The 26,394-nt window shown below is 46.0% G+C and overlaps 1 protein-coding gene across 1 annotated transcript in view; it reads left to right on the top strand.

Moving 5' to 3' along the window:
• Nucleotides 1-25,951, top strand: part of CHFR (checkpoint with forkhead and ring finger domains) — a 30,789-nt gene extending 4,838 nt beyond the window's left edge. Inside the window, exons 3-17 of the mRNA XM_049769276.1 lie at nucleotides 2,904-3,013; nucleotides 5,793-5,852; nucleotides 5,977-6,186; nucleotides 9,669-9,847; nucleotides 10,576-10,727; nucleotides 11,327-11,481; nucleotides 11,567-11,729; nucleotides 12,685-12,827; nucleotides 13,329-13,445; nucleotides 15,992-16,075; nucleotides 16,522-16,592; nucleotides 18,449-18,536; nucleotides 21,360-21,467; nucleotides 21,926-21,998; nucleotides 25,167-25,951. Of these exons, the coding sequence (XP_049625233.1) occupies nucleotides 2,904-3,013; nucleotides 5,793-5,852; nucleotides 5,977-6,186; nucleotides 9,669-9,847; nucleotides 10,576-10,727; nucleotides 11,327-11,481; nucleotides 11,567-11,729; nucleotides 12,685-12,827; nucleotides 13,329-13,445; nucleotides 15,992-16,075; nucleotides 16,522-16,592; nucleotides 18,449-18,536; nucleotides 21,360-21,467; nucleotides 21,926-21,998; nucleotides 25,167-25,209 (1,756 nt within the window). The 3' untranslated portion in view covers nucleotides 25,210-25,951. The remainder of the gene's footprint in view (nucleotides 1-2,903; nucleotides 3,014-5,792; nucleotides 5,853-5,976; nucleotides 6,187-9,668; nucleotides 9,848-10,575; nucleotides 10,728-11,326; nucleotides 11,482-11,566; nucleotides 11,730-12,684; nucleotides 12,828-13,328; nucleotides 13,446-15,991; nucleotides 16,076-16,521; nucleotides 16,593-18,448; nucleotides 18,537-21,359; nucleotides 21,468-21,925; nucleotides 21,999-25,166) is intronic.
• The last annotated feature ends 443 nt before the right edge of the window (nucleotides 25,952-26,394 follow it).

The raw sequence follows: 26,394 nt of genomic DNA, 5'->3' as shown, positions 1-26,394 counted from the left end.
ATATGGGACTCCGGGGGATCGAACCGCGGTCGGTCCGTTCCTTGGCGCGCTTGTAAGGCAGACACCTTACCTCTAGCGCCACCTTCCCGGCCCCTAACTTTGTTTTCTATTGCTCATAGAGCTCCAGGAGCCAGATTAGAGCTAATGACTCTGGAGAAGAGAAAAAAACTTTTTTTTTTTTTTTATAACACTATCATTAGCAAGATTTTTAAGGTATTGGGAAACAAATTCAAATTTTTGCAAAAATACCTCAGAAATTTTAATGGTAATAATTCTTGTAAATCTGTTCAAGTTAGATTTAATTTTCCCTTTAAAAAAACTTATTAACTCATTTATCCCTTTATTTTTCTTTTTGGACATGTGTTTCAGCCAGCTGTGCGCTCTGGCAAGTTCACTTTTTTGGGGGTCAGGGTGAGGGTGTATTCTCTTCCCTCTTGAAATGCTCAGGGACCACACCTGGCAGTGCTCATATGTGTTGCCAGAATTCAAACTATTGCCATAGCCACAGCCACATATAAAGCAAGAATCTTTTTGTTTTGTTTTGTTTTGTTGTTGTTTTTGGGTCACACCCAGCCATGCTAAGGGATTACTCCCAGCTCTGCGCTCAGAAATCGCTCCTGGCAGGCATGGGAAACCATATGGAATGCCGGGCTTTGAACCACCATTCGTCCTGGATGATTGGCTGCTTGCAAGGCAAACGCCCTACTGCTGTGCTATCTCTCCAGCCCATAAAGCAAGAATTTTAACCTCTGCACTCAAGTCGACTGTTCCATAACATAATATGTGAAAGTGAGAACTTTCAAAATCACATTCATCCATTATGTGATTTATTCTGAATTACTGAAGCAGATTTGCTTATTTACTTTACTCTTTTTATTTTTTTATGTTTATGAGCACTTAACATTCCAGAATGTCTAGAAATATTTTTCACGATTGTTAAGACTTTTTTTTTTTTATTTTTGGTTTTTGGTCACACCTAGTGGCACTAAGGGTATTCCTGGCTCTGCACTCAGAAATCGCTTCTGGCAGGCTCGGGGAACCATATGGGATGCCAGGAATCGAACTGGAGTCTGTCTGGGGTTGGCTGCGTGCAAGGCAAACACCCTACCACTATGCTATTGCTCTGGTACCTATTGTTATGACTTAACTTATTAGCCTATAGGTAGAAATTCATTTTTTTTTTCTTATAGGTGACTCTTGAATCTGAAAATTCTTTGCATTCATGTTTGATTATTCCCCTGGTGTTTTTTTTTTTTTTTTCTGGGCCACACCTGATGCTGCTCAGGCATTACTTCTGGCTGTCTGCTCAGAAATAGCTCCTGGCAGGCATGGGGGACCATATGGGACACCGGGATTTGAACCAACCACCTTTGGTCCTGGATCGGCTGCTTGCAAGGCAAACTCCGCTGTGCTATCTCTCCGGGCCCTCCCCTGGTGTTTTATTTCTAGGACGGAATGTTGTGTCCAGATGTGCCTATTTTAAACTTGCTATGAGTGGCAGATGGCCTTCCAGCAGTATGCTGAGAGTGCCTTTCCCAGTAAATCTTTTTTTGTAAAGGACGCTAGGAGAGTCTTTGGTAATAGATTTTGGAGGTAAAAGATTAGGAACAGTTTTATTGGAAGAAGTGGATACTCCTTCTCTTCTATTAGGTAGCACTTAGCGGATCAAGTTATTTCTCAGCAGAAGTAGTAACAGATGGCTCATCTAGATTTGTCTTCTTATATATGGTTTAGTTTTCTCATACTCGCTACATGATAATATTGACTGCCTTTGGCTGTTGTAACAAGTTACCACAAACTTAGCAACTTTAAACATAGCCATCATTTTGTTTATTTGGTTGAGCCCACACCTGGAAATGTTCAGGCCTTTATCCTGCCTCTGTACTTGGGGATCACTGCTAGTGGTGTTCGGGGGGTCTTATGGGGTTACAGAAATTGAACCCAGCTGTGTGCAAGGTGGCAAGCATCCTGCCTTCTGTCTCTAGCTATCTCTCTAGCCCCAGCATAGCTGGCGTTTTAGAGGTTTCAGTATTCAAAATCCAACACAAGTTTCACTGAACTAAAATTCAGGTACCAGAAGATGAGCTTTCTCTGGAAGCTCTAGGAGAGAATCTCTTCCCTACCTTTACAAGCTCTGAAGGCTGTTGTGTTCCTTGGCTGAGATGGAGCAGAAAGGTATTACAAGCAGAGGAACCACAGGCACAGATGACCAGGAGGAGCACAATGAAGTTTCACAGGGAGCAGACAGTACCTTCAATTACGTAGTGTCTGAGCCTGCTTTCATGCGACAGTGGCGGAACTGAGTCCTCTGTGGAGTGGTGATAGAACCAGAAAGCCTGTACTTTTCACTAGCAGGTACCTCACAGAGGCAAATGAGAAAAGCTAGAGACTATAGTTCTGGACCTTCTTTTTTTTCTTGTTTTTTGGTTTTTTGTTTGTTTTTTGGGGCCACATTAGTGGCACCCAGGGGTTGCTCCTGGCTCAGGATTCGCTCCTGGCAGGTGCAGGGGACCATATGGGATGCTGGTGATAGACCCGGGTCCGTCCCACGTTGGCCACGTGCAAGGCTAACACCCTACTGTTGTGCTATCGCTCTGGCCCCCATTTCTGTTGCCCTTTTGGTTTTGTGTGGGAGACTGTTCACTTACCTGTTGGATATTGTCTGTCACTCCTGATTTTTCTGTCAGCTCACCACATGGTTTTCCTCAGGGAAGCACTCCTCTGCCTTGCACCTCTCCCAGCCATCATTGTGATACTCTTGGATTGCTCCCTCTTGTAGACTAATGGCAAAATGAGAGTTTTGTCATTTTCTAGTGGTCATATCGGTCTACTTCCCTACTAGTGGCACAAAAGGAAATAACACCCCATGTTATTAAGCAGTATATTGCATGTTGTCTTCACAGTACCAATGGAACGGTGATTAATAAGCTAAAGGTCATTAAGAAGCAGACTTGTCCACTACAGACTGGGGATGTCATCTACTTGGTGTACCGGAAGAATGAGCCAGAACACAGTAAGGAAAAAGAAACTGGGTTAGATTACAATGGGTTGAGGACTCAGAAACCCTAAAGAAATTAGATTAGATTGCAGGGTGGGTATAGGAAGGGTGCTTGTTTTGTACATGGCTGACCCAGGCATCCATTACTGGCATCCCAATAGGGTCCCCCAAACATGCCAGGAATAATTCCTGAGTACAGAGTCAGAAGTAGAAGTAACCCCGGAGCATTCTTGCCGGTTTGGTTCAGAAAGAAACAAACCAACAAAAATGCTGCCATGGCTGGGAAACATTCAGAAAGTGAGTGTCAAAAAACAGCTATGTCCCTTCTATATCACTATTAACTGTTGTTCCCCCTTTTTTAATTTTTATGTTATTATTGTTTGTTTTGTTTTGATGACACACCCAGTGATGCTTAGGGGTTCAAGAATCATTCCTGGCAGGCTTAGGGACCATATGGGGTGATAGGTGTTGAACACAGGTTTTCAAATGCCCTGCCCACTATACTGTCACTCCAGTCTCTAAATTTATTAGATTATTAGTATGCCTGGCTTACTTCTGGCTCTGTGCTCAGGGATCACTGTGTGCTCAAGGTATTGAACCTGGTTCGGCTGCATACATGTCAAGTGCCTTAATCCAAATGTTTCCTCTGACTCTCTTCCCATATTTTGTTACATATTATGATTTGGTTTTTGGTTTTTGGATTACAGCTGGCGGTGCTCATGGGTTACTTTTGGCTCTGCACCCAGAAAGTGTTCCTGGCAGGCTCGGGGGACTCTATGGGATGCCAGGGATGGAATCCGGGTCTGTCCCGAGTTGGCATTGTGCAAGGCAAACGCCCTACCGCTGTGCTATCACTGTGGCCCCCACATGTTCTGGTTTTAGAAGTGTCTGTTCAAGGACAGGTATATCCTTTGCAGCCTGAGCCCAACCATGCCTCAAAATACCAATATTGTCATAAGTTGTGAATTTCAAAGTGGCAGTCAAGGAAAAGTGAAAGGAAAGGTTGTTGTAGTAGAGGGAAACAGAATTGTGGGACTACAGCAGAGGGAGGGAAATGGTAGAGCTTAGAGATGGAACCACCTGGTCTAACTTTTGATACTGCAAGAGATAACAAAGATTAACCTGGATTCTATTAGTATTTTGTTCAGCTTTGAGTGTCTTTGAGTGTTGGGGAGGGGGAATAGTATAGGAGAAAAATGGGAGAGTTTTTTTTAAGGTTTCTCAAAAAATAGGGAGAAAGGACCTACTATACCCTAGGTTGCTTTCACTATCATCAAAACAACCGCCATACTCATAGAAGTGTCTGGTGCTGCTCTCTCTAGTATTTGGAAATAATAAGCAAGGTATCTCTTGTCTTTGCTCTGCCCTTCCTTGGTCTTCCTTTTCTTTTCTTTGTTGGTTTTTGGACCACACCCATTGATGCTCAGGAGTTAGTCCTGGCTCTGTACTCAGAAATTGCTCCTGGCTCAGGGGACCATATGGGATGCCGGGGATCGAACCCGGGTCTATCCTGGGTCAGCCACATGCAAGGCAAACACCCTACCACTGTACCCCTTTTATTGGGGGGGGGGTTTACTCGGCAGCACTCGGGTTCCTCCTGGCTCTGCGCTCAGAAATCGCTCCTGGCAGGCTCCGGGGACCGTACGGGATGCCATACGGGATTCGAACCACCATCCTTCTGCATGCAAGGCAAACGCTCTACCTCTATGCTATCTCTCCGGCCCCGTTTTTATTTTATTGAGTTTTGTTATTGCTGCTGCTGGTTTTTTTTTTTGTTTTTTTTTTTAACCAACCTGCCTATCCTATGCTTACCAGTGGTCCTCAAACTTTTTAAACGGGGCCAGTTCACTGTCCCTCAGATCGTTGGAGGGCCGGAGTATAGTAAAAACAACAACTATGAACAAATTCCTATGCATACTGCATATATCTTATTTTGAAGTGAAGAAACAAAAGGGGAACAAATACAACATGTGGCCCACAGGCCGTAGTTTTAGGACCACTGCGACTTACTCCCGGATCACACCTGGCAGTGGGGATTGATCTGAGGAAGGCGAGCACCTTTTCCACTGTATTATCTTCAGTCCCAGAGATATTTATTTATTTATTTATTTATTTTTTGGTTTTTTGGGTCACACCCGGCAGTGCTCAGGAGTTATTCCTGGCTCCAGGCTCAGAAATTGCTCCTGGCAGGCACGGGGGACCATATGGGACGCCGGGATTTGAACCGATGACCTCCAGCATGAAAGGCAAACACCTTACCTCCATGCTATCTCTCCGGCCCCTTATTTATTTTAAAGTTGATTAGAAGTCCCTTAACAGGAGGACTGGAGTGACAGCACAGCAGAGAGGGCTCTTGCCTCGTACATGCCAATTCCCAGCCATCCATATCCTCCCTCAGCCCACCAGGAGAAATCCATGAGCACTGCTGACTGTGGCCCCAAATAATTTCTTAAAATGGTTAGTGTTAATGACTAACTGAGGAATCAAATGGTTAAGAAAGACAAAGTGGGGCCCAGAGAGATAGCACAGCGGCATTTGCCTTGCAAGCAGCCAATCCAGGACCAAAGGTGGTTGGTTCGAATCCCGGTGTCCCACAGGGTCCCCCGTACCTGCCAGGAGCTATTTCTGAGCAGACAGCCAGGAGTAACCCCTGAGCAACGCTGGGTGTGGCCCAAAAACAAAAAAAAAAAAAAAAAAAAAAAGAAAGACAAAGTGATTAAGTGAATCGAGAGAAAGAAGGCAAAAGAGATCTGGCCTGGCTGACTTGTCTCTAATATTGCTAATCTCATTTTAGATGTGGCATACCTCTACGAATCTTTAAATGAAAATCAAGACATAATCCAAGACTCCTTTGGTAAGTGAGAGTATCAAGGAAAGTGGATATTTGTGGAAGAGCTAGGAAAGCACTTTGAAAGCACAGAGAAAGATCTTGTCTCACCGGATCCTACATGTGTGCTCATAACCTACTATGGTTACAGAAGCCAACAAGGAGAACGTGTTCCACGTGACCAAAGAGCCCTCAGGTACGGGACGCGAGGACGACTCCCAGGTCCTGCCACCTTCACCCACCACTCAGGCGTGCTTGGAGGAACCACAGCCATCAACATCCACATCAGACCTCTTCCCCACGGCCTCTACCTCTTCACTGGAGCAGATCTCGACAGAGCAAAGGCCTTCCTCCAGCTCTGGTGAGAGGAGTATGTTGGGCTTATAGCTGTTTGAATTATTTTTTTTTATGATTTTTTTTTTTTTGGGTCACACTCAGCAGTGCTCAGAGGTTCATCCTGGCTTTACGCTCAAGAATTGCCCCTGGCAGGCACAGGGGACCCTATGAGATGCCGGGATTCGAACCACCGTCCTGCATGAAAGGCAAACTCACTACCTCCATGCTATCTCTCCGGCCCCTGTATGAATTTTTTTTTGAAAAATTTTTTTTTGAATTTTTTTATTTTGAATTATGAGAACAAAAGATGCAAAGAAAGAGGACAAGGTAAAGTTACAGTGGAAGGACAATCAGCCATAACATAATTCTCAGAAGAAGTCCCCTTGCTGATATCTTAACTTTGAACTTTCAGCCAAAGAACATTAAGAAAAATAAAACAGAATCCATGTACAATTACTTTGTCCCTCAAGTCTCCAGATTGTAGCACATTATAATATTTCTTAACAGCACACAAGGCAATCTAAAGCCATAAAACTTACGTAACTCCTTAAACATTAGAGGCATAGTATTTTTTACATTTCCATGCACATGCATATTAGCTTAAGTTAACCTCAAATTTTAAGTGGGTGCATTTAACCTCAAATTTTAAGTGGGTGCATTTTAAGGATTAGAGTCAAAGGAGCACAGTAAAAACGGTGTTAGAGTGGCAATTGTTGTTTGCATAGGCCCACCAAAATATGAGAGGCATGGAAAGGAATAACCTTGGCCTAAATACAAAGAGATCCTACCCCTGAAGTTTCCTGGCATAAGACCAACTCTAGGCTTCAGGCAAGTTATCGTCCAATCCAAGACATTGTCCGTAGTTCCAACACACTTTTCACACAGTCTCTGTTGTTGGTATCATGTTTCTGTATTAAAGATTCTGGAATCTGCATATCCTAAATTGAAGTCATGATGTGGAGTGTCTTCTCGTTTCACCTCACCATGAAAGGGCAATGCAGGAAGCCCTGTCCTGTAAGCAGATCATTGAGTCTTCTCATTGTTAAGGGAAGTCTCTTTTCAGCAGGTCATGTCTGAGCAGTGGTAGGGTCTCCCGTGGTAGAGGATTGCTTCCAGGTGATGTTATAGACAAACCTCACAATTAAGGGGCAATACAGCAAGCCCTGTCCAGTAAGCAGGTCATTGTTTTTGTTAAGTCTTCTTAGTGTTAAGGGAAGTCTTTTTTGAGTAGATCGATGTCAGAGCAGCTGTAGGTTCTTCCCTGGTAGAGGAATGCCTCCAGATGATGTTATATACAACCTTGGATGTTTTGTAGATGTCTTCTCTAGATCAGGGGTTAATGGAGAATGCCCATTCTTCTGAGGCCTGTACCAGGTCTTTCTGTCAATGTTCAGGGTGTAATGTCTCATTGCACTACAAGATTTGTGTGTTCCCATCTCTATTAGATAAGAACTTATTGGTATGTATAGTATTTTCCCATTTTAGTGTGCCTAAGCAAACAAGAAATAAAGCCATGTGGTGCTATCAGATTTTTTTTTGAATTTTTTAAATTTATTTTGTTATTTTGATTTTCGAACCACCACCTCATGATACTCAGTGGTTACTCCTGGCTCTGTGCTCAGGACTGACTCCTATCAGGGCTTGGGACACCATATGGGGTGCTAGGGATCAAACCCAGGTGGGCTGTATACAAGGCAAGTAAACAGCCAGACCTGCTGTACTTTCTCTCCAGCCCTTTATTTTCATTTATTTGTTTATCTATTGGTTTTTGGGCCACATTCAGTGACGCTCAGGGGTTACTCCTGGCTATGTGCTCAGAAATTGCTCTTGGGGAGAGATAGCATGGAGATAGGGGATTTGCCTTGCATGCAGACGGACAGTGGTTTGAATCCCGGCATCTCAAATGGTTTCCTGAGCTTGCCAGGAGCAATTTCTGAGTGTAGAGCCAGGAGGAACCCCTGAGCACTGCTGGGTGTGACCCAAAACAAAAAACAAAAAAAAAAAATCACTCCTGGCTTGGGGGACCATATGGTGCTGGGGGATCAAATCACAGTCTGTCCTAGACTAGCTCGGGCAAGGCAGACACCTTACCACTTGTGCCACAGCTCCAGCCTCAAGTCCCTTTACTTTTCATTTTAGGTTCAATCCCCGGTATCCCATATGGTCCCCTAGCCTGTCAGTAGCAACTTCTGAGCACAGAGCCAGGAGTAATTTCTGAGCACAGCCGGTATGGCTCTAGCCGGTGTGGCTCTGCCCGGTGTGACCCAAACTGTCCCCCTCCCCCAGTATTCTAATTGCATTGCTTTTTCTTTGGTCCGGGCTCATGCTTAGTGACACTCAGTTGGGTGTTTGGAAAGTTCCCTCTAGTACTTGGGGACATTATACCAAAGGGTCACACATGTAAATCGTGTACTTCTGTCCTTACAACTACCATACCAGCCCTGCATTTTCCCCTTGTGGGGGTTGGGGTGGTTTTCATTTTTGGCCTACACCTGGTGATGCTCAGGACTTACTCCTGACTCTATTTATTTTGTCACTCCTGGTGGAGCTCCAGGCTCAAACCTGGGTTGTCTAAGTATTAAGTGAATTCTCCCCCCCCCCCCAGGCTGTCAGTGCAGTGCTGTCATTATAGTACGTCAGACTGCTGTCTGCTCCTAGTGCCAGCTTACATAGTGATGGACACAAAGGGTCTAAGAAATTTGAGTTCAGGGCCAGAGAGATAGCACAGTGGTAAGGTGTTTGCCTTACACGCAGCTGATTCAAATAGATGGTTCGAATCCTGGCATCCCATATGGTCCCCAAAGCATGCCAGGAGCGACTTCTGAGTGCAAAGCCAGGAGTAACTCCTGAGCACCACCGGGTTTGACCCCCCTCCCCCAAAGAAAAAGAAATTTGAGTTCAAGGACCAGAGATCGTACTGCTGGTAGAATGTTTGCATCACATGTTGCTGGCCCAGATTCTATTCTCAGCATCCCATAAGATCCTCTGCACACTGCCAGGAGTGATTCCTAAGCACAGAACCAGGAGTAGGCCCTGAGCACAAACAAACAAACAAAGAAATGTGAGTTGAGGGCTGAAGAGATAGTACAGGGATAATATTTAGCTAACTCAGGTTTGAACCACCTATTGAACCATCAATTATAAATTGACTTAACAAGTGTAGTCAACTTCCTTACAATGTAGCACCAAAGGGGGCCGGAGAGATAGCACGGAGGTAAGGCGTTTGCCTTTCATGCAGAAGGTCATTGGTTCGAATCCTGGCATCCCATATGGTCCCCCGAGCCTGCCAGGAGCGATTTCTGAGCATGGAGCCAGGAGTAACCCCTGAGCGCTGCTGGGTATGACCCAAAAAGCAAAAAAAAAAAAAAAAAAAAGAGAAAAGAAAAACAAACAAACAAACAAACAAACAATGTAGCACCAAGGTCACGTATGGAAGTTTGGATCAGTCTCCCATTGCCCCATACTTTTTCTAAGGTGGGTGAATAATCATTTGTTTGTTCCTCATAGGTTACAGAGGTGCAGATACCTCCCCAAAAGGCTGTGTTCCATCTGTGGCAAGTGGTGAAACCTCTAGCTTCCCTTCCGCTCTACCCAACAAAGAGGGGCATCCCTTTTCTCTGTTGGAACCCCAGGACCTGGCAGATGCAGAGCCCAGTAAGAAGAGAATGAAAGGTCAGACTCTCAGGGTTCAAAAGTGTATTGTCCAATGTGCGTGCCTCAGGGTCCCCCATCCCCACACCTTGGGAACTGTCCAGTGTTTTCCAAAGGGGTCTTACCCTGAACTGCTTCCCTGTTTGCCACATCATGCTTATTGTCAGACATGTTTTGTCATGGAAATAAGCATTTCTTGTGCCATTGTCTGTATTTGAAAGGACAGTTTGACAGCTCCTAGTCATATCTGAATGTTAATACTTTCTAGTCCTTTTCTGAATATACATAAGTCACTTTGTGTTTGAACTAAAATGACATACTCAAAATCTGATAGCTGGCCTCCTTTTCCTGAGTACCTTTTATTTCATTTTCTATTCTACAACAAGACTTTGCACATCTGAGAATGAGACTAGTCTTGAGCCTTCTTAAAACTGTCCTTGAGGTGGCTGGAGAGATAGCACAGTGGTAGGGTATTTGCCTTGCATGCAGCCGACCCGAGAGGGACCTGGTTTGATTCCTGGCACCCATTGGTCCCCCAGCCTGCCAGGGTGATTTCTGAGTATAGAGGCAGGAGGAATCCCTGAGCATTGCCAGGTGTGGCCCGATAACCAATCAGTCAATCAGTCAATAACTGTCCTTGAAAATACAAACAGTGGTACGGATTGTATCTTTCTACAGGTTAAGACATTTGTAACCAAGACCTGGTGTCTGTCTCCGCATTGTTGTGATCCTTGGCGTGTTCCTTTCTCTTACAGTTGTAGAGCCTGAACTTGCCCTGCACCTGTTGGTTGCAGACCAGTGTCGAGATTCCCAGACAACCCCGGAGGGTATCCGAGCCGCAGCTGTGAAGCCAGACAAGATGGAGGAGACGCTCACATGCATCATCTGCCAGGACCTGCTGCATGACTGTGTCAGGTATTGATGTACAGGACAAGGAGCACACTGTGTCTGAGCCTGTGTCCTTGTTCTGCAAGGTCTCAAGCTCTAGGCAGGGGCGCAGGGGTGAAGTAAGCACTGGGGCTTTGCGGGGTTGCGTCTGCAGAGGTGGCATTGTTATTTCACTTGGGTGGTGCTGATGACTGAGGCAGTTTCAGAGACTGATGTGATGTGTCCTCGATTCTACCAAGAGGCCCAACAAACTTGAAGTGAGATTTAAACACTTCCTAGTTAAGGAAACATCCTGCCAACATAGTCTAGGTTGTTGCCCCTCTGGTAACGTGAATGAGCTTCTGCTTGGCTTATTTACACTCGTAAGGTTGTGGTCTTGCCTCCTTTACTCCTGGGACAGACACAGAGCACCATGCATTTTCCAGTGTCCTTTCACAGGGGCTGGCTTTCATTCTCTCACCTGAGAGCATTTGTCCACTAGGTAGTTAAGAAAAGAGCAGCATTTGGGTCCCCTGGCTGGTGCTACACATATGGTTTCTGGTGGATTAGAGAGTCAGGCAGTCTCTGGCCCCAGTGGGGGTGCAGATGCTCTGCAGCAGCTTCTGAAGATGTACCTGTGCCCCCAGCTTGCAGCCCTGCATGCACACCTTTTGTGCCGCATGCTACTCTGGCTGGATGGAGCGCTCTGCCCTGTGCCCGACCTGCCGCTGTCCAGTGGAACGGATCTGTAAGAACCACATCCTCAACAACCTGGTGGAGGCCTACCTTCTCCAGCACCCAGGCAAGTGACACACCCATCCATCTCTTGGAACAACTGTGGGTCTCTCAGGGGCCTGCCAGCAAACAGGTTGTATCTTGAATTGCAGACAAGAGTCGCAGCGAAGAAGACATGCAGAGCATGGCAGCCAGGAACAAGATCACACAAGACATGCTGCAGCCCAAAGTCAGAAAGTCCTTCTCTGATGAGGAAGGGAGCTCAGAAGATGTGCTGGAGCTGTCAGATGTGGACAGTGAATCCTCAGACATAAGGTGAGCTCCTGAGTCCAGGTGCTGCCTACCAGCGGCTTAGCAGTTTGGGCACACTTTTGCCTTGGAGTGCCAGGTGGCAATGCCAGTAACATGGAAATTAATATGCTTAGAGATTACTTTTTCTCAGGGCCGGAGAGGTAATACAGCAGGTGGGACACTTGCTTTGCAGGCAGCTAACCCAGGTTCAATCTCTGATTTCCCATATCATCTCTAGAACTCACCAGGAATAAGCCCTGAGCACTGCCAGTGTGGCTCCCAAAGCAAAACAATAACAAAAAAATAAATGACTTTTTCTTTGGAATGAGTGTTCAGAAGGCAAAAACACATGGCTGACATGAAAAAGACCCCAAGTTTGATTGTCTCTGCCAAGTGCATGTTCTCACACCCCCACCCCTAGCACCACCTCCAGGCTTGAGCGCCTTGCTGAAAGGACCATGCTGCTGGGTCTAGTATTGCTATGTGAGTGCCCCACAGGTCCCCAAACAACATTAGGACCCCCTGCAAATAATTAGTGATGAAGTATACTGTACCCATGATTTGGAAGTCCTTCTAGTATTCCAAATTCAGAAACAGAGCTACGGTGGAATTCTACATTTGTGGGTTTTTTTTGTACCTTCCAGTTCTTTGCTTTGCTGAAAGAGTCCAGAGAAGGGAAAGATATCTGGTCCAAGGGGCTGGCAAGAGATAACTCAGAACTGGAGGGGTAAGAGAAAGGGGGCCTTTAGAGATAAAGAGTCCTCAGCTGCTGTCCAAAGGGCCTTGGGGACCTGTATCCTTCCTCTTTGGCTGGCAACAGATGGTGCCAGGCTGAGGCTGAAGGGAATGAGTAGAGAAGGTCCTTCCAGACCTAGGGACCTGGTTTCCATCTCCCTGGCGCCTGGCACCTTCGCTGTCCCATAGAGGGGAGAGCAGCCTTCACTATGCCCTGCCTCCAGTCTGTGTGTTTCCCTTACAGCCAGCCATACGTCGTATGCAGACAGTGTCCCGAGTATCAGCGGCAGGTGGGGCAGCCCCTTCCCTGCACAGAACCTGATAGTGAGCCAGGAGTGCCACAAGGCCCTGGGGATGCACCATCAACTTCTACTCGAGCCAGGACAGGTGAGACTTTCACAGCTCCACCTTCTGTCTTATTGCTGTTCTGCTCTGATGCCACAGGTGCGCCTTGAGCAACTGTCACTGCCTCAAGTCCCAACAGACTGTTTACTTCTTTTGATCTGATTTGGACTAGGGAATGAGATGATCGGCTTGTTTGCTTGTGGCCTCTGTTTCTGGGCACTCTGGGAACTGAGTCCTGAGGCATTTGGTATTCCAAAGCCAAAGTGACCTTCACCATCATGGAAGGCCCCTGAGATGAGTTTGTCCGCTCAGCAATGACCCATGCTGAGCTGAAAAGTAACTTTAGTTCTTTTTCACTTTATTAAACTCCTGGGTATAAATATTGGGCTGTCCCATGGCAGTTTAGGTCTGAATTCTCTCTGGTTTATCTTCCATTTTTCTCCTCATGGGTACTTTCTAGTGCTTCTCTAGATGTGGGCTAGGTCAGACTCTTTCTTTTGGTGCCTGGCATTCTCCAGCCTGAACCCCCTTTCTGATCCGCAGCCCAGGAGTATGTGTGCACCTTGCAAGGAAGCCATGCCATTTGCACCTGCTGCTTTCAGCCTATGCCCGACCGGAGGGCAGAGCGTGAGCTGGATCCCCGCATCGCTCCCCAGCAGTGTGAGTCATTTGCGCCTGTGCCTGAGGAGCCTCCACCAGAGACTGTTTTTCCTTGGAGGCTCCGCTGCCAAACTGTTGTTATTGCCCTTTGTGTGTGGTATGACATGAGAACCCAGTACCAATTTCCATCTGCATGCCAGTTGTCCTTATATGGGTGAAAGTGAGGGGCCAGCGAGGTGGCACTAGAGGTAAAGTTTCTGCCTTGCAAGCACTAGCCAAGGATCAGGACCACGGTTTGATCCCCCAGTGTCCCATATGGTCCCCCAAGCCAGGGCCAATTTCTGAGGGCTTAGCCAGGAATAACCCCTGAGCACCAAATGGGTGTGGCCCGAAAAAAAAAGAAAGTGAGTAATTCCTCTAGGTTTCCATATTCAGATGGAGCATCTGCTGTCTGTCTCGTATTAGGTCACAGCAGTCCTATAATGTGTTTAATTCTGATAGATGAAATATAACACTACTTAAGTCCCAGTTTCAGGCTATAATTAAAATTGAGTTTACTTATATACTAGTTATTTTCATGTATTGCTCATTGAAATGTCTTTTCCTCTCTGTCTCCTTTTTTTTTATTTTTTGTTCATTTTTTTTCATTTTTCATTTGTGACTGCTACACCTGGTTAGCTCAGTAATGCTTAAGGGTAGTTCTCAGGGTGTTTGAGGGACCATGTCATTCTGGGAATTGAACCTAGAATGCTAAAAGTATACACTTGAGGGGTCAGAGCGGTGGCTCAAGGGGTAAGGCATCAGCCTTGCGTGCACTAGCCAGGACGGACTGCGGTTCAATCCCCTGGTATCCATATGGTTCCCCAAGCCAGGAGCGATTTCTCAGCACATAGCCAGAAGTAACCCCTGAGTGTCACTGAGTGTGGCCCAAGCCCCCCCCCCCCCCCAAATAAGTAGACACTAGAGCCATTTGATCGATCTCCATGCCCCCTTTCTTCCTTTTTATAGAGGATGGGACCATGTGAAGTGAGTTGTACACAGCCAGCCTCTGAACTGCAGTCATAGAGACACAAAAGTTGGCAGGAGGGTCCATAATAACCCAGTTCTTTTATCATGATCGAAATGTGTGCTGGGCTCTCAAAGAAAATAAAGGGCTTTTCTAAGTAGATGGTTCTTATGAGTGAGGGTGAGGCCTACTCAGCATGCCACCCTGTAGTCCCCGGAAGTTTCGTTTTCTCTCTCTCATGCCTGTCTGCTGTGTGATGCCAGTACTGGTTCAGGAGAAATATAGGAATATGTGCTAGTGGCATGTTTTTCTCTATGTTACCTTTACTGTTTTTTCTTTCTTTTTTTTTGGGGGGGGGGGCTGAGGGGGTCACACCCAGTGGTGTTCAGAAGTCACTCCTGGCAGGCTCGGGGGACATATGGGTTGCCGGGATTCAAACCAGGATCCATTCTGTGTTGGCTGCTTGCAAGGCAAATACCTTAGCGCTGTACTATTGTTCTGGCCCCATGTTACCTTCACTTTTTTTTTTTTTTTTTTTTTTTTTGGTTTTTGGGCCACACCCGTTTGACACTCAGGGGTTACTCCTGGCTATGCGCTCAGAAATCGCCCCTGGCTTGGGGGGACCATATGGGACGCCGGGGGATCGAACCATAGTCCTTCCTTGGCTAGCGCTTGCAAGGCAGACACCTTACCTCCAGCGCCACCTACCCGGCCCCGTTACCTTCACTTTTAAAGTTGTTTCCTTATAGGTGCCAGAGTGATAGCACAGCGGTAGGGCATTGCCTTGGACACAGGCAATCTGGGTTTGAGTCCCGGCATCTCTTATGGTCCCCTGAGCCTGCCAGGGCCAATTTCTGAACGCAGAGCCAGGAGTAACCCCTGAGCACTGCCGGGTATGGCCAAAAAAATAAAAAAAATTTTAAAAATTAAAATTGTTTCCATATAGAATGGAAACATTAGGGGTGTTTGTGAAGTCATTCCACACTTAAAAAGATGTAAATATTCAGGGGCCGGAGAGATAGCATGGAGGTAAGGCCTTTCATGCAGAAGGTCTTCAGTTCGAATCCCGGCATCCCATATGGTCCCCCGTCCCTGCCAGGAGCAATTTCTGAGCATGGAGCCAGGAGTAACCCCTGAGCACTGCCGGTGTGACCCAAAAACCACACACACACACAAAAAAAAGATGTAAATATTCAATAATGGAACATTGAATCATATTACATTCCAGAAATTATGTTCTCCAGATTGTTAAACACTGCAAAATAATAGGTAGGCAGGTAAAGTAACCACATGTAAAACATGAATGTATGGATTGATGACAAATAGCAGAGGGTTTAGAGCTGTTAAGAGCCTCATTCATGCTCTGTCTAGGGTTGGCACAGGGTGGTGATTTTCCTTCTGTGTGTCTTAGCCTTTCAGCCTTTCTTCCAGTATGGGAAGATTGCAAATGTATGAATATGAGAAGAATGCAAATACTGTAGACCCGCCCTTTACAGACACAACAGTCACCCTGGATGTTTGATGAGAGTGTGCTAAACTGTGGACCTGAGTTTGGCTTATAGCACTAATGCCTGATGTGGATTGTGCTCTGTGCCCACAGGTGCCGTTTGCCTGCAGCCCTTCTGCCATCTATACTGGGGTTGTGCCCGCACCGGTTGCTTGGGCTGCCTGGCCCCATTCTGTGGTAAAGCAGCCTTTCTGCCAAGTTGCTTTAGTCTTTGCATGATCCTTTGATGCCTTTGAGGGTGGTGATGGGGTGGAATGGCATCTCTGCCTCGCAGGAGGGGAGACCTTCACTATTTGACACAAGGTAATTTCCGGTACCTGCCAAACTAGCTAAGTTTCCATTTTAGAAGTGCCAGTCTGTGCTAGCTCAAAACCCAGCACTGATGGAAATGAGACAGGAGCTCTAGGCTCAGAGCATAAGGAACATCACAATACAACAATCTCAAGTGAGGCTGAGACTGTTTCAAGACTGCATTGGGGAGGCAGAGCAAAGCTGAGGTTTCTGTTTGTTAGCCTGTTTTATCAAGGAAGGCTCCACAGGAAAGGAATGATGATCCTAGTTCTTGGGGGAACACTACTCTCATGACTGTTTTTTCTAAAACAATGGTACTTCTATCCCCACAGAACTCAATCTGGGCGACAGGTGTCTGGATGGAGTGCTGAGCAACAACAACTACGAGTCGGACATCCTGAAGGTACCAGCACTCAACATAGTCACGGGATTAGGTGGAGTCCAGAAGAGCTCCTCATCATAGTCTCACCCTACTATCTGTTCATTTTCTTTTATTTCCTTTAAGGTTTTTTTTTTTTTTTTTGGGGGGGGGGGGTTGGGTCACACCCGGAAGCACTCAGAGGTTACTCCTGGCTCTATGCTCAGAAATCACTCCTGGCAGTGTCGGGGGACCACATGGGATGCCGGGCTTCGAACTACCGTCCTTCTGCTTGCAAGGCAATTGCCCTACCTCTCTGCTATCCCTCCGGCCCTATTTCCTTTAAGTTTTTAATTTTGAGGCCTTACCTGGCAGTGTTGAAGGTTAGGGCTGGTATTAGTTGAGGGGGCGTGTAGGAATCATTCAGTGTCAGGGATAGGATCTTGCTTGCAAAGTGAGTGTTCCAGCCCATTGAACCGTCTTCAGAGCCCTCTTACTTGCATTTTCTAAACAGAGCCCAACAGAATTTCTGTACATGAGTTACAGGCTGGGTTTTTAGTGTATAGCTTTTTCCCCAGACTCTTAAAACATAAGAATTTTCCTTGTACCATGTTGCTAAACTCTCAGAGCCTAACAGAGCAAAACATCTTTTTCTCCTTAGATGAAACTCACATCTTTTTTTTCCTTTATATAAAGTATGCATCTTATTTTTCCCTTAAATAGAGCACTTACACTGGTTTTCTCCTTATCTGATTGAATCCTGTTTTTTTTGTTTTGTTTTTTGTTTGGTTTTTGGTTTTTGGGTCACACCCAGCAGTGCTCAAGGGTTACTCCTGGCTCTATGCTCAGAAATCACTCCTGGCAGGCTCAGGGGACCATTTGGGATGCCAGGATTCAAACCACTGACCTTCTGCATGCAAGGCAAATGTCCTACCTCCATTCTATCTCTCGGGCCCCGAATCCTGTTTTTTTATTTTTCCTGTTTTTCTCCTAACCTGATTAGTTGAGACATATTATAAATATCCCTTCCCCACCTAAAATAAAGAGTTGTTGGAGTTATTTTCCTAGCAGTGGTTTATGGATGGATTTTGAATCTGTAAGCTCACTACTTCACCAGTGTTGCTTACAGTGCACACCATACCTGCTATGAATCTACAATCTACAGACATCATTTCCCATTGCTCCTGCTTGCTCTACACCAAGGATTTCTGGGCCGAGGTGGCATGGGAACATTGATGTGGGTCAGATCTCTTCGTTCCCTTTATTTGGGAAACTCATCTGGCTCTTAGAATTTCAGTGCTGATTGTGTTCATCAGTTTCTCACGAAGAATCTTGTTTTTGCCTCCTTTTCTATGGAAAGTATTCCATATACCAGCTGGATGCTCAGCAGCTTCATGCTCTGCTAAGATAGACTGCTGTGCTATCTTTCCGGGCCCCAACAAGAGTTTTTATGCACTGGGGCCGGAGAGATAGCACAGCGGCGTTTGCCTTGCAAGCAGCCGATCCAGGACCTAAGGTGGTTGGTTTGAATCCCAGTGTCCCATATGGTCCCCCGTGCCTGCCAGGAGCTATTTCTGAGCAGATAGCCAGGAGTAACCCCTGAGCACCGGTGTGGCCCAAAAAACCAAAAATAAAAAAATATAAAATAAATTTAAAAAAGAGCTTTTATGCACTAGTTTCTGAGTATTGTCCACGGGGTTGTCTGGGTATCTAAAATGTGAACTTGACCCAGGCCCACACAGCTGCATGCAGTGCTCACTGGTGGTTCCAGATGCTCACCACATCTAGGTTGGCCTTCAGTGGCTCTTATCTTCAATGGCCTTTTAGGAAAAGTCCACCCTCATCATTTTAGCGATGCTTGTTCATGCTGGTTTATCTTCTTGTCTTATTTCCCATCACAGAATTACCTGGCGACCAGGGGCTTGACGTGGAAGAACATGCTGACGGAAAGTCTGGTGGCATTACAGCGGGGCGTGTTTCTGCTGTCTGGTAGTTGTCATTGCCTTTGCTCTTCTTTCTACCATGAACATACGACATCTCAAAAGTAGTAAACCACTGAGAAGGCTGATCTGCTGCTTCTCCTGACAGTAGACAAAGTTAGATTAGAGCTGAAATGATGAGTTTCAAAAGTTTTCTCTCATCCAGAAGGGCTGGGGATTAGGGGGGGGAGGGTACCATGATCACCTGGATAAGAGGCTGGCCTCACACCTTCACTGTGGAGGCTTGGGGTAGCCATTCTCAAAACTTTTGTTTGTTAACCTGGTGTGTTGACTGGGCCAAGGCCTGCCCTCTCTCCTAGAATACCAGTGCATTATGAATTGTGATTTATATCACGAAGAAGGGTACAGAAAAATCATTAATTTTTAAATTAATTTTTTATTTTTTTTTCTAAGCAAATTACTGTGAGCAGTTTCAGAGCTTTGCTGAGTGAGACTTTATGCAAGATATTTTTGTCTTAAGTTATTTATATCCTTGCATTTTCTGAAACAATACTGAAGCTGTTGAGCCTGTAATGTGGATTTAACAATGTGTCCTCTTGACAAGTGAATTAACAGGGCTGTTGGATAGTTGAGACTTTATTCCACTGACTATTCTTTTTTGTTTTGGGGTCACACCCCACTCGGGTTACTCATGGCTCTGTGCTCTAGAAATTGTTCCTGGCATGCTCTGGGGACCATATGGGATGCTGGAGATTGAACCAGGGTTGACTGCATGCAAGGCAAACAAACACCTTACTCACTGTGCTATTGCTCCAGCCCCCCAACTCCATACACACTGACCATTCTAGCAGAATCTATGCCTCAGAGATTGAGGCAAGATTTCCTGAGTCTGCCATCTTTATTTGAAAATTTTAAGTACGATAAATTTCAAAAGATAAAAGCCAGAAACATAGAACAGTGAGAAAGTTGCTTGCCTCATACACTGCTGACCTGCACTTGATCCCTGGCACCACATACATATAGTCCCCAACCCTTACAGGAGTGACTGTTGAGTGCAGAGCCAGGAGTAATTCCTGAGTATAGCCAAGCTGCATTTTGTTGGGGGTTGTTTTTTGTTTTGGGGGTGCACACCGGCCACTTAGAACTTACTCATGGCTCTGCACTCAGAAATCACTTCTGGCAGGCTTGGTGGACCGACCATATGGGATGCCATGTGCTGCTGTCACTCCGGCTCCATGTTTCCTTTTTTTCTTTGCCCCAAACTAAAAATCCAAAGGTACAAACAAGCACCTCTCTGATTTATTTTTCTGTTTATTCTTTTTAACAAATTTGTATCTTGGATAATTTGCTTTTTGATTGATGCCCATTTATGAAGACTTACTGGACTGGGGGATTTGGATTTGATGCTTTTATTCACCAAAGGTACAACACTTTTTAATTTTTGCAAGTATATTTTCTATCACCACATTTAATTGCATAACTCACAAGTTTTATGCTTTTAATTTGTTTTGGCTGAAAAATGGGATGTGGCCAATATATGATGTTTGTTTTCATTTTTTGTCCCAGTACTGACTTTAATATATGTTGTGATGGGGTTGGAGAGAGCATGGAGGTAAGGCGTTTGCCTTTCATGCAGTAGGGCAGTGGTTTGAATCCCGGCATCCCATATGGTCCCCTGTGCCTGCCAGGGGTGATTTCTGAGCATAGAGCCAGGAGTAACCCCTGAGCGCTGCCGAGTGTGACCCAAAAACAAACAAACAAAAAAATCATCTTGAAGCTTTTTTTTTTTTTGGCCACACCCAGTGACGCTCAGGGGTTACTCCTGACTATGTGCTCAGAAATTGCTTCTGGCTTGGGCACCAAATGGGTCGCTGAGGGGATCGAACCATGGTCTGTCCTAGGCTAGTGCGTGCAAGACAGACGCCTTACCGCTCTCACCATCACTTGGCCCCATTCGAGAAGATTTTTTTTTTTTTTTTTTTTTTTTTGGTTTTTTGGGCCACACCCTGTGACGCTCAGGGGTTACTCCTGGCTATGCGCTCAGAAGTTGCTCCTAGCTTCTTGGGGGACCATATGGGATGCCGGGGGATCGAACCGCGGTCCGTCCTAGGCTAGCGCAGGCAAGGCAGGCACCTTACCTCCAGCGCCACCGCCCGGCCCCTCGAGAAGATTTTTAAAAAATAATTTATTAAGGGTCAGATCGATATCGATGCTTGCCTTGCACATGGCCAACTGGGTTTATCATCAGCATCCCATATTTATCCTGAGTCCGCCAGGAGTGATTTCTTAGTGCAGAGCCAAAAGTAACCCCTGAACAGTACCAGGTGTGGCCCCAAATTTTTAAATTTATTTCATTATTTTTCTTACTTCCTTTCTCATTGTTAGGATGATGGGGATTGCACATGAAGTGGCGTCAGAGCCTACAAAAGGCCATCCTACCATAATTTGTATCATACATGGCTTGTGGGGCAGTACTTGAGACCAAACTCTTGGGTTCACAGTTGCAAAGCAATTGTTTTACCACTGTCCCACCCATCAGTGTTTAAATTCTTTTGTTTTGATTTTGGGGCCACACCGGCATTGCTCAGGGGTTACTCCTGGCTCTGCACTTAGGAATCACTCCTGGCATTTCTCAAGAATGATGTAGAATGCCAGGAATGGAAGCTGGATTGGCTGCATGCAAGGCAAATACCCTAACCCTGTATTATCACTCTGGCCTGTGAATTATTTATCTAAGTAGAATAATTTTGCTACCAGGAATGTTATAGTTCTAGTTTCCTGTGGCCTTCCTTCTGTGGTCAGTATGTCCCCCATAGTTTTGGAAGCATGCTGCCTGATAAACAAGCTGTGTCCACATGAGGCTCTGTTCTAGATTACAGAATCACGGAGAACACTGTGCTGTGTTACTGCTGTGGCCTGCGAAGCTTTCGAGAGCTGACTTACCAGTATCGACAGAACATTCCTGCTTCTGAGTTGCCGGGTAAGAAACCTTCCCAAATCTTTTTTTTTTTTTTTTTCCAACATCTTTTGTGGATTTCACTTTTGTGCAGAGAAAACCTTTGGGTCTCTGCTGTGTTCTTCCTGAATGTCCTCATCAACCTGGGAGAAAGTGATAGTGTGACTGTTTGGGGTTGTCACCTGGCTGGTGTCAGCCTGGATACTGGGTCAGTGTGCATGCTTGTGTTTTCTAAAACAAAATGCTCGTCTCTATCCTATAGACAACTGGACTGACCTCAGTTTGTAAGTTGAATTTTTAGAGAAATATACTTTTGTCCTCTCCTGAACTCTTGGTACAGTTTGTGGGAGCTAGTTAGGAAGGATGTGTGACAGACAGCCATGCTTCAGTGCTGTTCCTATCTTTGGGTCTTGACTTCAGCTCACTTAGTTTGGTGTGCAAGTGTAATATCTCATTACACCAACACTTTGTTTCTCCCTTAGCGGCTGTGACTTCCCGTCCTGATTGCTATTGGGGCCGTAACTGCCGCACTCAGGTGAAGGCACACCATGCGATGTGAGTATGTGAGTGAGATGCTGCCGGGTAGAATTCTGTGCCAGCCGGGGTACTTGATGTTCTTGCAGGAAGTAAGATGCTCAGGTTCCAATAACAAGTGATTGATGGGTTCTCACCAAGGGAACATCTAGACTTAATTAAGATGGTTATGAACTGCTCCACTTGTTTTTGCTTTAGTAATTTTTTGTTGGGGGCCACACCTGGCAGTGTGCAAGGCTTATTCCTGGATCTGTCACTTGATGGGCTTTGAGGGACCATAGAGGATGCTGGAGATGGAACTCAGGTTGATTGCATACAAAGCAAGCACCTGCCTACTGTACTAATTCTGCAGCCCCAGAAATTTGGTTTGTTCTTTTTTAGGGGCCATATCCAGCAGTGCTCAGGAGCTCCCAGCTTTGTGCCCAAAGATCACTCTTGGTGGTGCTCAGGAGGCCATGCAGTGTCAAGGAACGAACCCAAGGCTTCAGCATGCAGAGCATGCATTCAGGCTTATTTCACTATCTCCTACTTTTACCTTATTTTGTTTTTATTCCTCTTTAAATCTTAAAATAAAGAAAACAGATCATTTTCTAAGAGGAGATCCTTAGAGATAGTTGCACATCCAGAGTGTTCCCATAAGGACCACCTCCAGGGCTGATGGAAAAGAGTGGGTAGCTGCTGTTCGGGCCCTTTTCTTCCAGCTCGGAGCACGCGTCTGCCACCCTGTCTAGCCCACGGTTCTGAGGTGAAACGGCGGGTAAACAGCTCGCAGACAATCAGGCTCGTGGAAATATTTGCTTTATTCGGATGGACAAAACTGAAGTCCAAAGACTCAGATTCAGTTCCAGCCAGCAAAAAGCTCCTCGCCTTCCACAGACCCTTGCTCTTATACTCCAGAGTCAGGTCCCACCCAATGGTGGGATCAGATACCAACCAATGGTGGAAGCAGAATCAGGTCCTACCCTAGGGTGGGGGCATAATGCCAGGTCACACCCTAGGGTAGGGCACAGATTAGGGTGAGCAACATAGTAATCCCCCAAATATTTACATACACAACATGCCCCCTCTTTAAAGCACTGTGTCCCCACCTTGTGCCCTCACTCCCACTCCCCATCAGTCATCCCCTTGCATGCTTTAATTTTAACCTTACCCATTCCTACTAAGTAAGAAGGGCTAGTCAGATCTTTCTGTACAATAAAATAGACTCATGTGCATGCTATTCAGTGAGGCTTTTACTCCACAGAAACATTGCTTAGACTCAGAGGGAACGGCCTTTACCTGCCTCCTTGCAGGAAGATTGGTTCTCTCAATTCAGTTTCAGCCATGGTAATGGGGGTTGCAGTCTACAGAACTGATTTATTTTGTTGCTGGGTTTTTTGGTTTTGTTTGGGGGGGGGCACATCTGTCAGTACTCAGGGCTTATTCTTCTCTCAGGACTCAGGGGTCACTCCTGGTGAGCTTTTGAGGGACCATATGGGATGTTGGTGATCAATCCTGAGTGAGACGCATACAAGACAAGCATGCTATCTGCTGTATTACCTCTCCAGCACCAATTTGATGATATTAAAATCACACACCTTTCCCATCCCCTTTTGCTCTCACACACATGCATTTAAAATCACACTTCTGCCTTGTAAATACATCCTTGTATACAAAATGAGCCTTTTGGGCTAGTTTCATCGATAGTACTAGAGTCATACCTCACACACAGGGACACACAAACTTATTTAAAAATCACATCTTGGGGCCGGGCGGTGGCGCTGGAGGTAAGGTGCCTGCCTTACCTGCGCTAGCCTTGGACGGACCGCGGTTCGATTCCCCGGCGTCCCATATGGTCCCCCAAGCCAGGAGCGACTTCTGAGCGCATAGCCAGGAGTAACCTCTGAGCGTCACCGGGTGTGGCCCAAAAACCAAAAAAAAAAAAAAATCACATCTTGGGTCCAGAGAGATAGCGGTAAGGCGTTTGTCTTAGACGCAGAAGGACAGTGGTTTGAATCCTGGCATCCCATATGGTCCCCCGAGCCTGCCAGGAGTGTTTTCTGAGCATAGAGCAGGAGTCACCCCGGAGCGCTGCCAGGTATGACCCAAAAAACAAAACAAAACAAAACAAAAATCACATCTCAGGGCCAAAGCAGTGGCACGCAGTAGGGCGTTTGCCTTGCACACGCTGACCCAGGACAGACCGCAGTTCGATCCCCCAGCGTCCCAGATGGTCTCCCAAGCCAGGAGTGATTTCTGAGTTTATAACCAGGAATGACCCCTAACCATCAACGGGGCCCAAAAATCCAAAAATAAATAAATAAAAATCACATCTTTTGGGGCCAGAGAGATAGCATAGTGGTAAGGCAATTGCTTTGCCAGTAGCTGACCCCAAACAGACCCAGGTTTGGTTCCTGGCATCCCATATGGTTCCCCAAGCCTGCCAGGAGCGACTTCTGAGCACAGAACCAGGAGTAACCCTTGAGCGCAGCCGGGTATGGCCCAAAAACCAAAAAAGAAAAAAAAAATTACATCTCTCTCAACATATACACACACAAACACACGACAGTCATTCGTCTTATGTACAGACTAAATCTTAGATGTTTTGGTGATGATATTAAAATGTCATTAAAATGCTTGGGGCAGGGCCCAGAGAGATAGCACAGCGGCATTTGCCTTGCAAGCAGCTGATCCAGGTCCAAAGGTGGTTGGTTCAAATCCCGGAGTCCCATATGGTCCCCTGTGCCTGCCAGGAGTTATTTCTGAGCAGACAGCCAGGAGTAACCCCTGAGCAATGCCGGGTATGGCCCAAAAACAAAAAAACAAACAAACAAAAAAAAATGCTTGGGCAGGAGAGATAGCACAGTGGTAGGGTGTTTGCCTTGCCAGCAGCTGATTCTGGACTGATGGTGGTTTGGTTTTGGGGCCAGAGAGATAGTATAGTGGTAAGGCAATTGCTTTGCCAGTAGCTGACCCCAAACAGACCCAGGTTTGGTTCCTGGCATCCCATATGGTCCCCCAAGCCTGCCAGGAGCTATTTCTGAGCACAGAGTCAGGAGTAACCCCTGAGCACCGCCAGGTGTGCCCCAAGAAAAAAAAGCCACTGCTGTCTTTCCCTCTTTTCCTTGTGTGGTTCTTCCAGTACGTGGTTTCAGATTTGATTCCTTCTCCGTTAACCTCTTTTTTAACTTTGCTCTTTTCTGCCTCTAGGAAATTCAACCATATCTGTGAGCAGACAAGGTTCAAGAACTAAGTGTCCAGGGAGGAACCAAAATGGCTTTGGAGGATTGAAGACAACAAGAGTTTCAGGAAATACAGAATGCAGACATTGGAATGGCATTTGGTTCCCCCGTGAGACTTGGGGCGGTTCTGCATCTGGCACGTGGTGTGACTTTTCTTTTGTGGAGTGAGACATATTACTCTCTGGAGACCTTGAGCAGCTGACAGACCAACTGCATCGTCATCATTCTGGTGAGATGACGATGTACAGGATTGATTGCACCTTCCACCACTACGGTTAAAATGGACATTTCTTCAAAAGCTTCCTGGGAGAGAAAGGGAAATTCGTCAGAAACATTGTTTAAAGAGAAGGGAGCAGAAGTCGCAGCCTAGAGGCGGCAAAAGATGGGGAGACCAGTATTGGACTATTGGATGTTTTACTTTAATAGATTTGGTGCTTATCTCCTAATGAGATTCAAATATCACAGACTATAGCACAATGATTCTATTTCTACTTACACATGGACTAAAATGCACATGTTTCTGTGTGTTAACGTGAATTCACGGGAAGCACAGACTGCCAGCCCCTCCCAGGCGGAGGGAAGTGAATCTCTGAGGCTGTTGGCCTGCAGCACTGCCCCACACTCTCATTCCTTCTTCGAGGGGGACAGCAGCCTCCTATTCTTCGCTTCAGCCCTTCTCTCCCTTGAGTTTGCTGTGTCATCTGAATAATACTTGAAATTTTGTTGTTTTTTTAAAAATGGGATTTTTATCTTTTTTTGGTTTTTGGGTCACACCCGGCGGTGCTCAGGGGTACTCCTGGCTGTCTGCTCAGAAATAGCTCCTGGCAGGCACAAGGGACCATATGGGACACCGGGATTCGAACCAACCACCTTTGGTCCTGGATTGGCTGCTTGCAAGGCAAACGCCGCTGTGCTATCTCTCCGGCCCGGGATTTTTATCTTTTGTTGAAATCACCTGTTATGTTTGTTTGCAAGATTGTAACTTTTTTGCTTCTTCTCAGGAATACGATTTTCAGCTCTTGTCTTGCTCTTGATAAACTCTGGAAGGAGGCTTCTTCCTGCACTCTAATAAACCACCATGTCGTTTCTCCGCTTGATTCTGTGTGCCAGCGGGAAGGCTGCAGTCTTCTCTGGAGACCTGCTGGCCACTTCCAAGAATCCCTAATGACCCCTGTGGGATTAGCCTCAGTGGCCAG

This window comes from Suncus etruscus, chromosome 2 (assembly GCF_024139225.1).
Source record: "Suncus etruscus isolate mSunEtr1 chromosome 2, mSunEtr1.pri.cur, whole genome shotgun sequence".
NCBI classification, from domain to species: Eukaryota; Metazoa; Chordata; class Mammalia; order Eulipotyphla; family Soricidae; genus Suncus; species Suncus etruscus.
The sequence above is the reverse complement of the archived record's forward strand: the minus strand, read 5'-3'. Positions and strand labels throughout refer to the sequence as shown.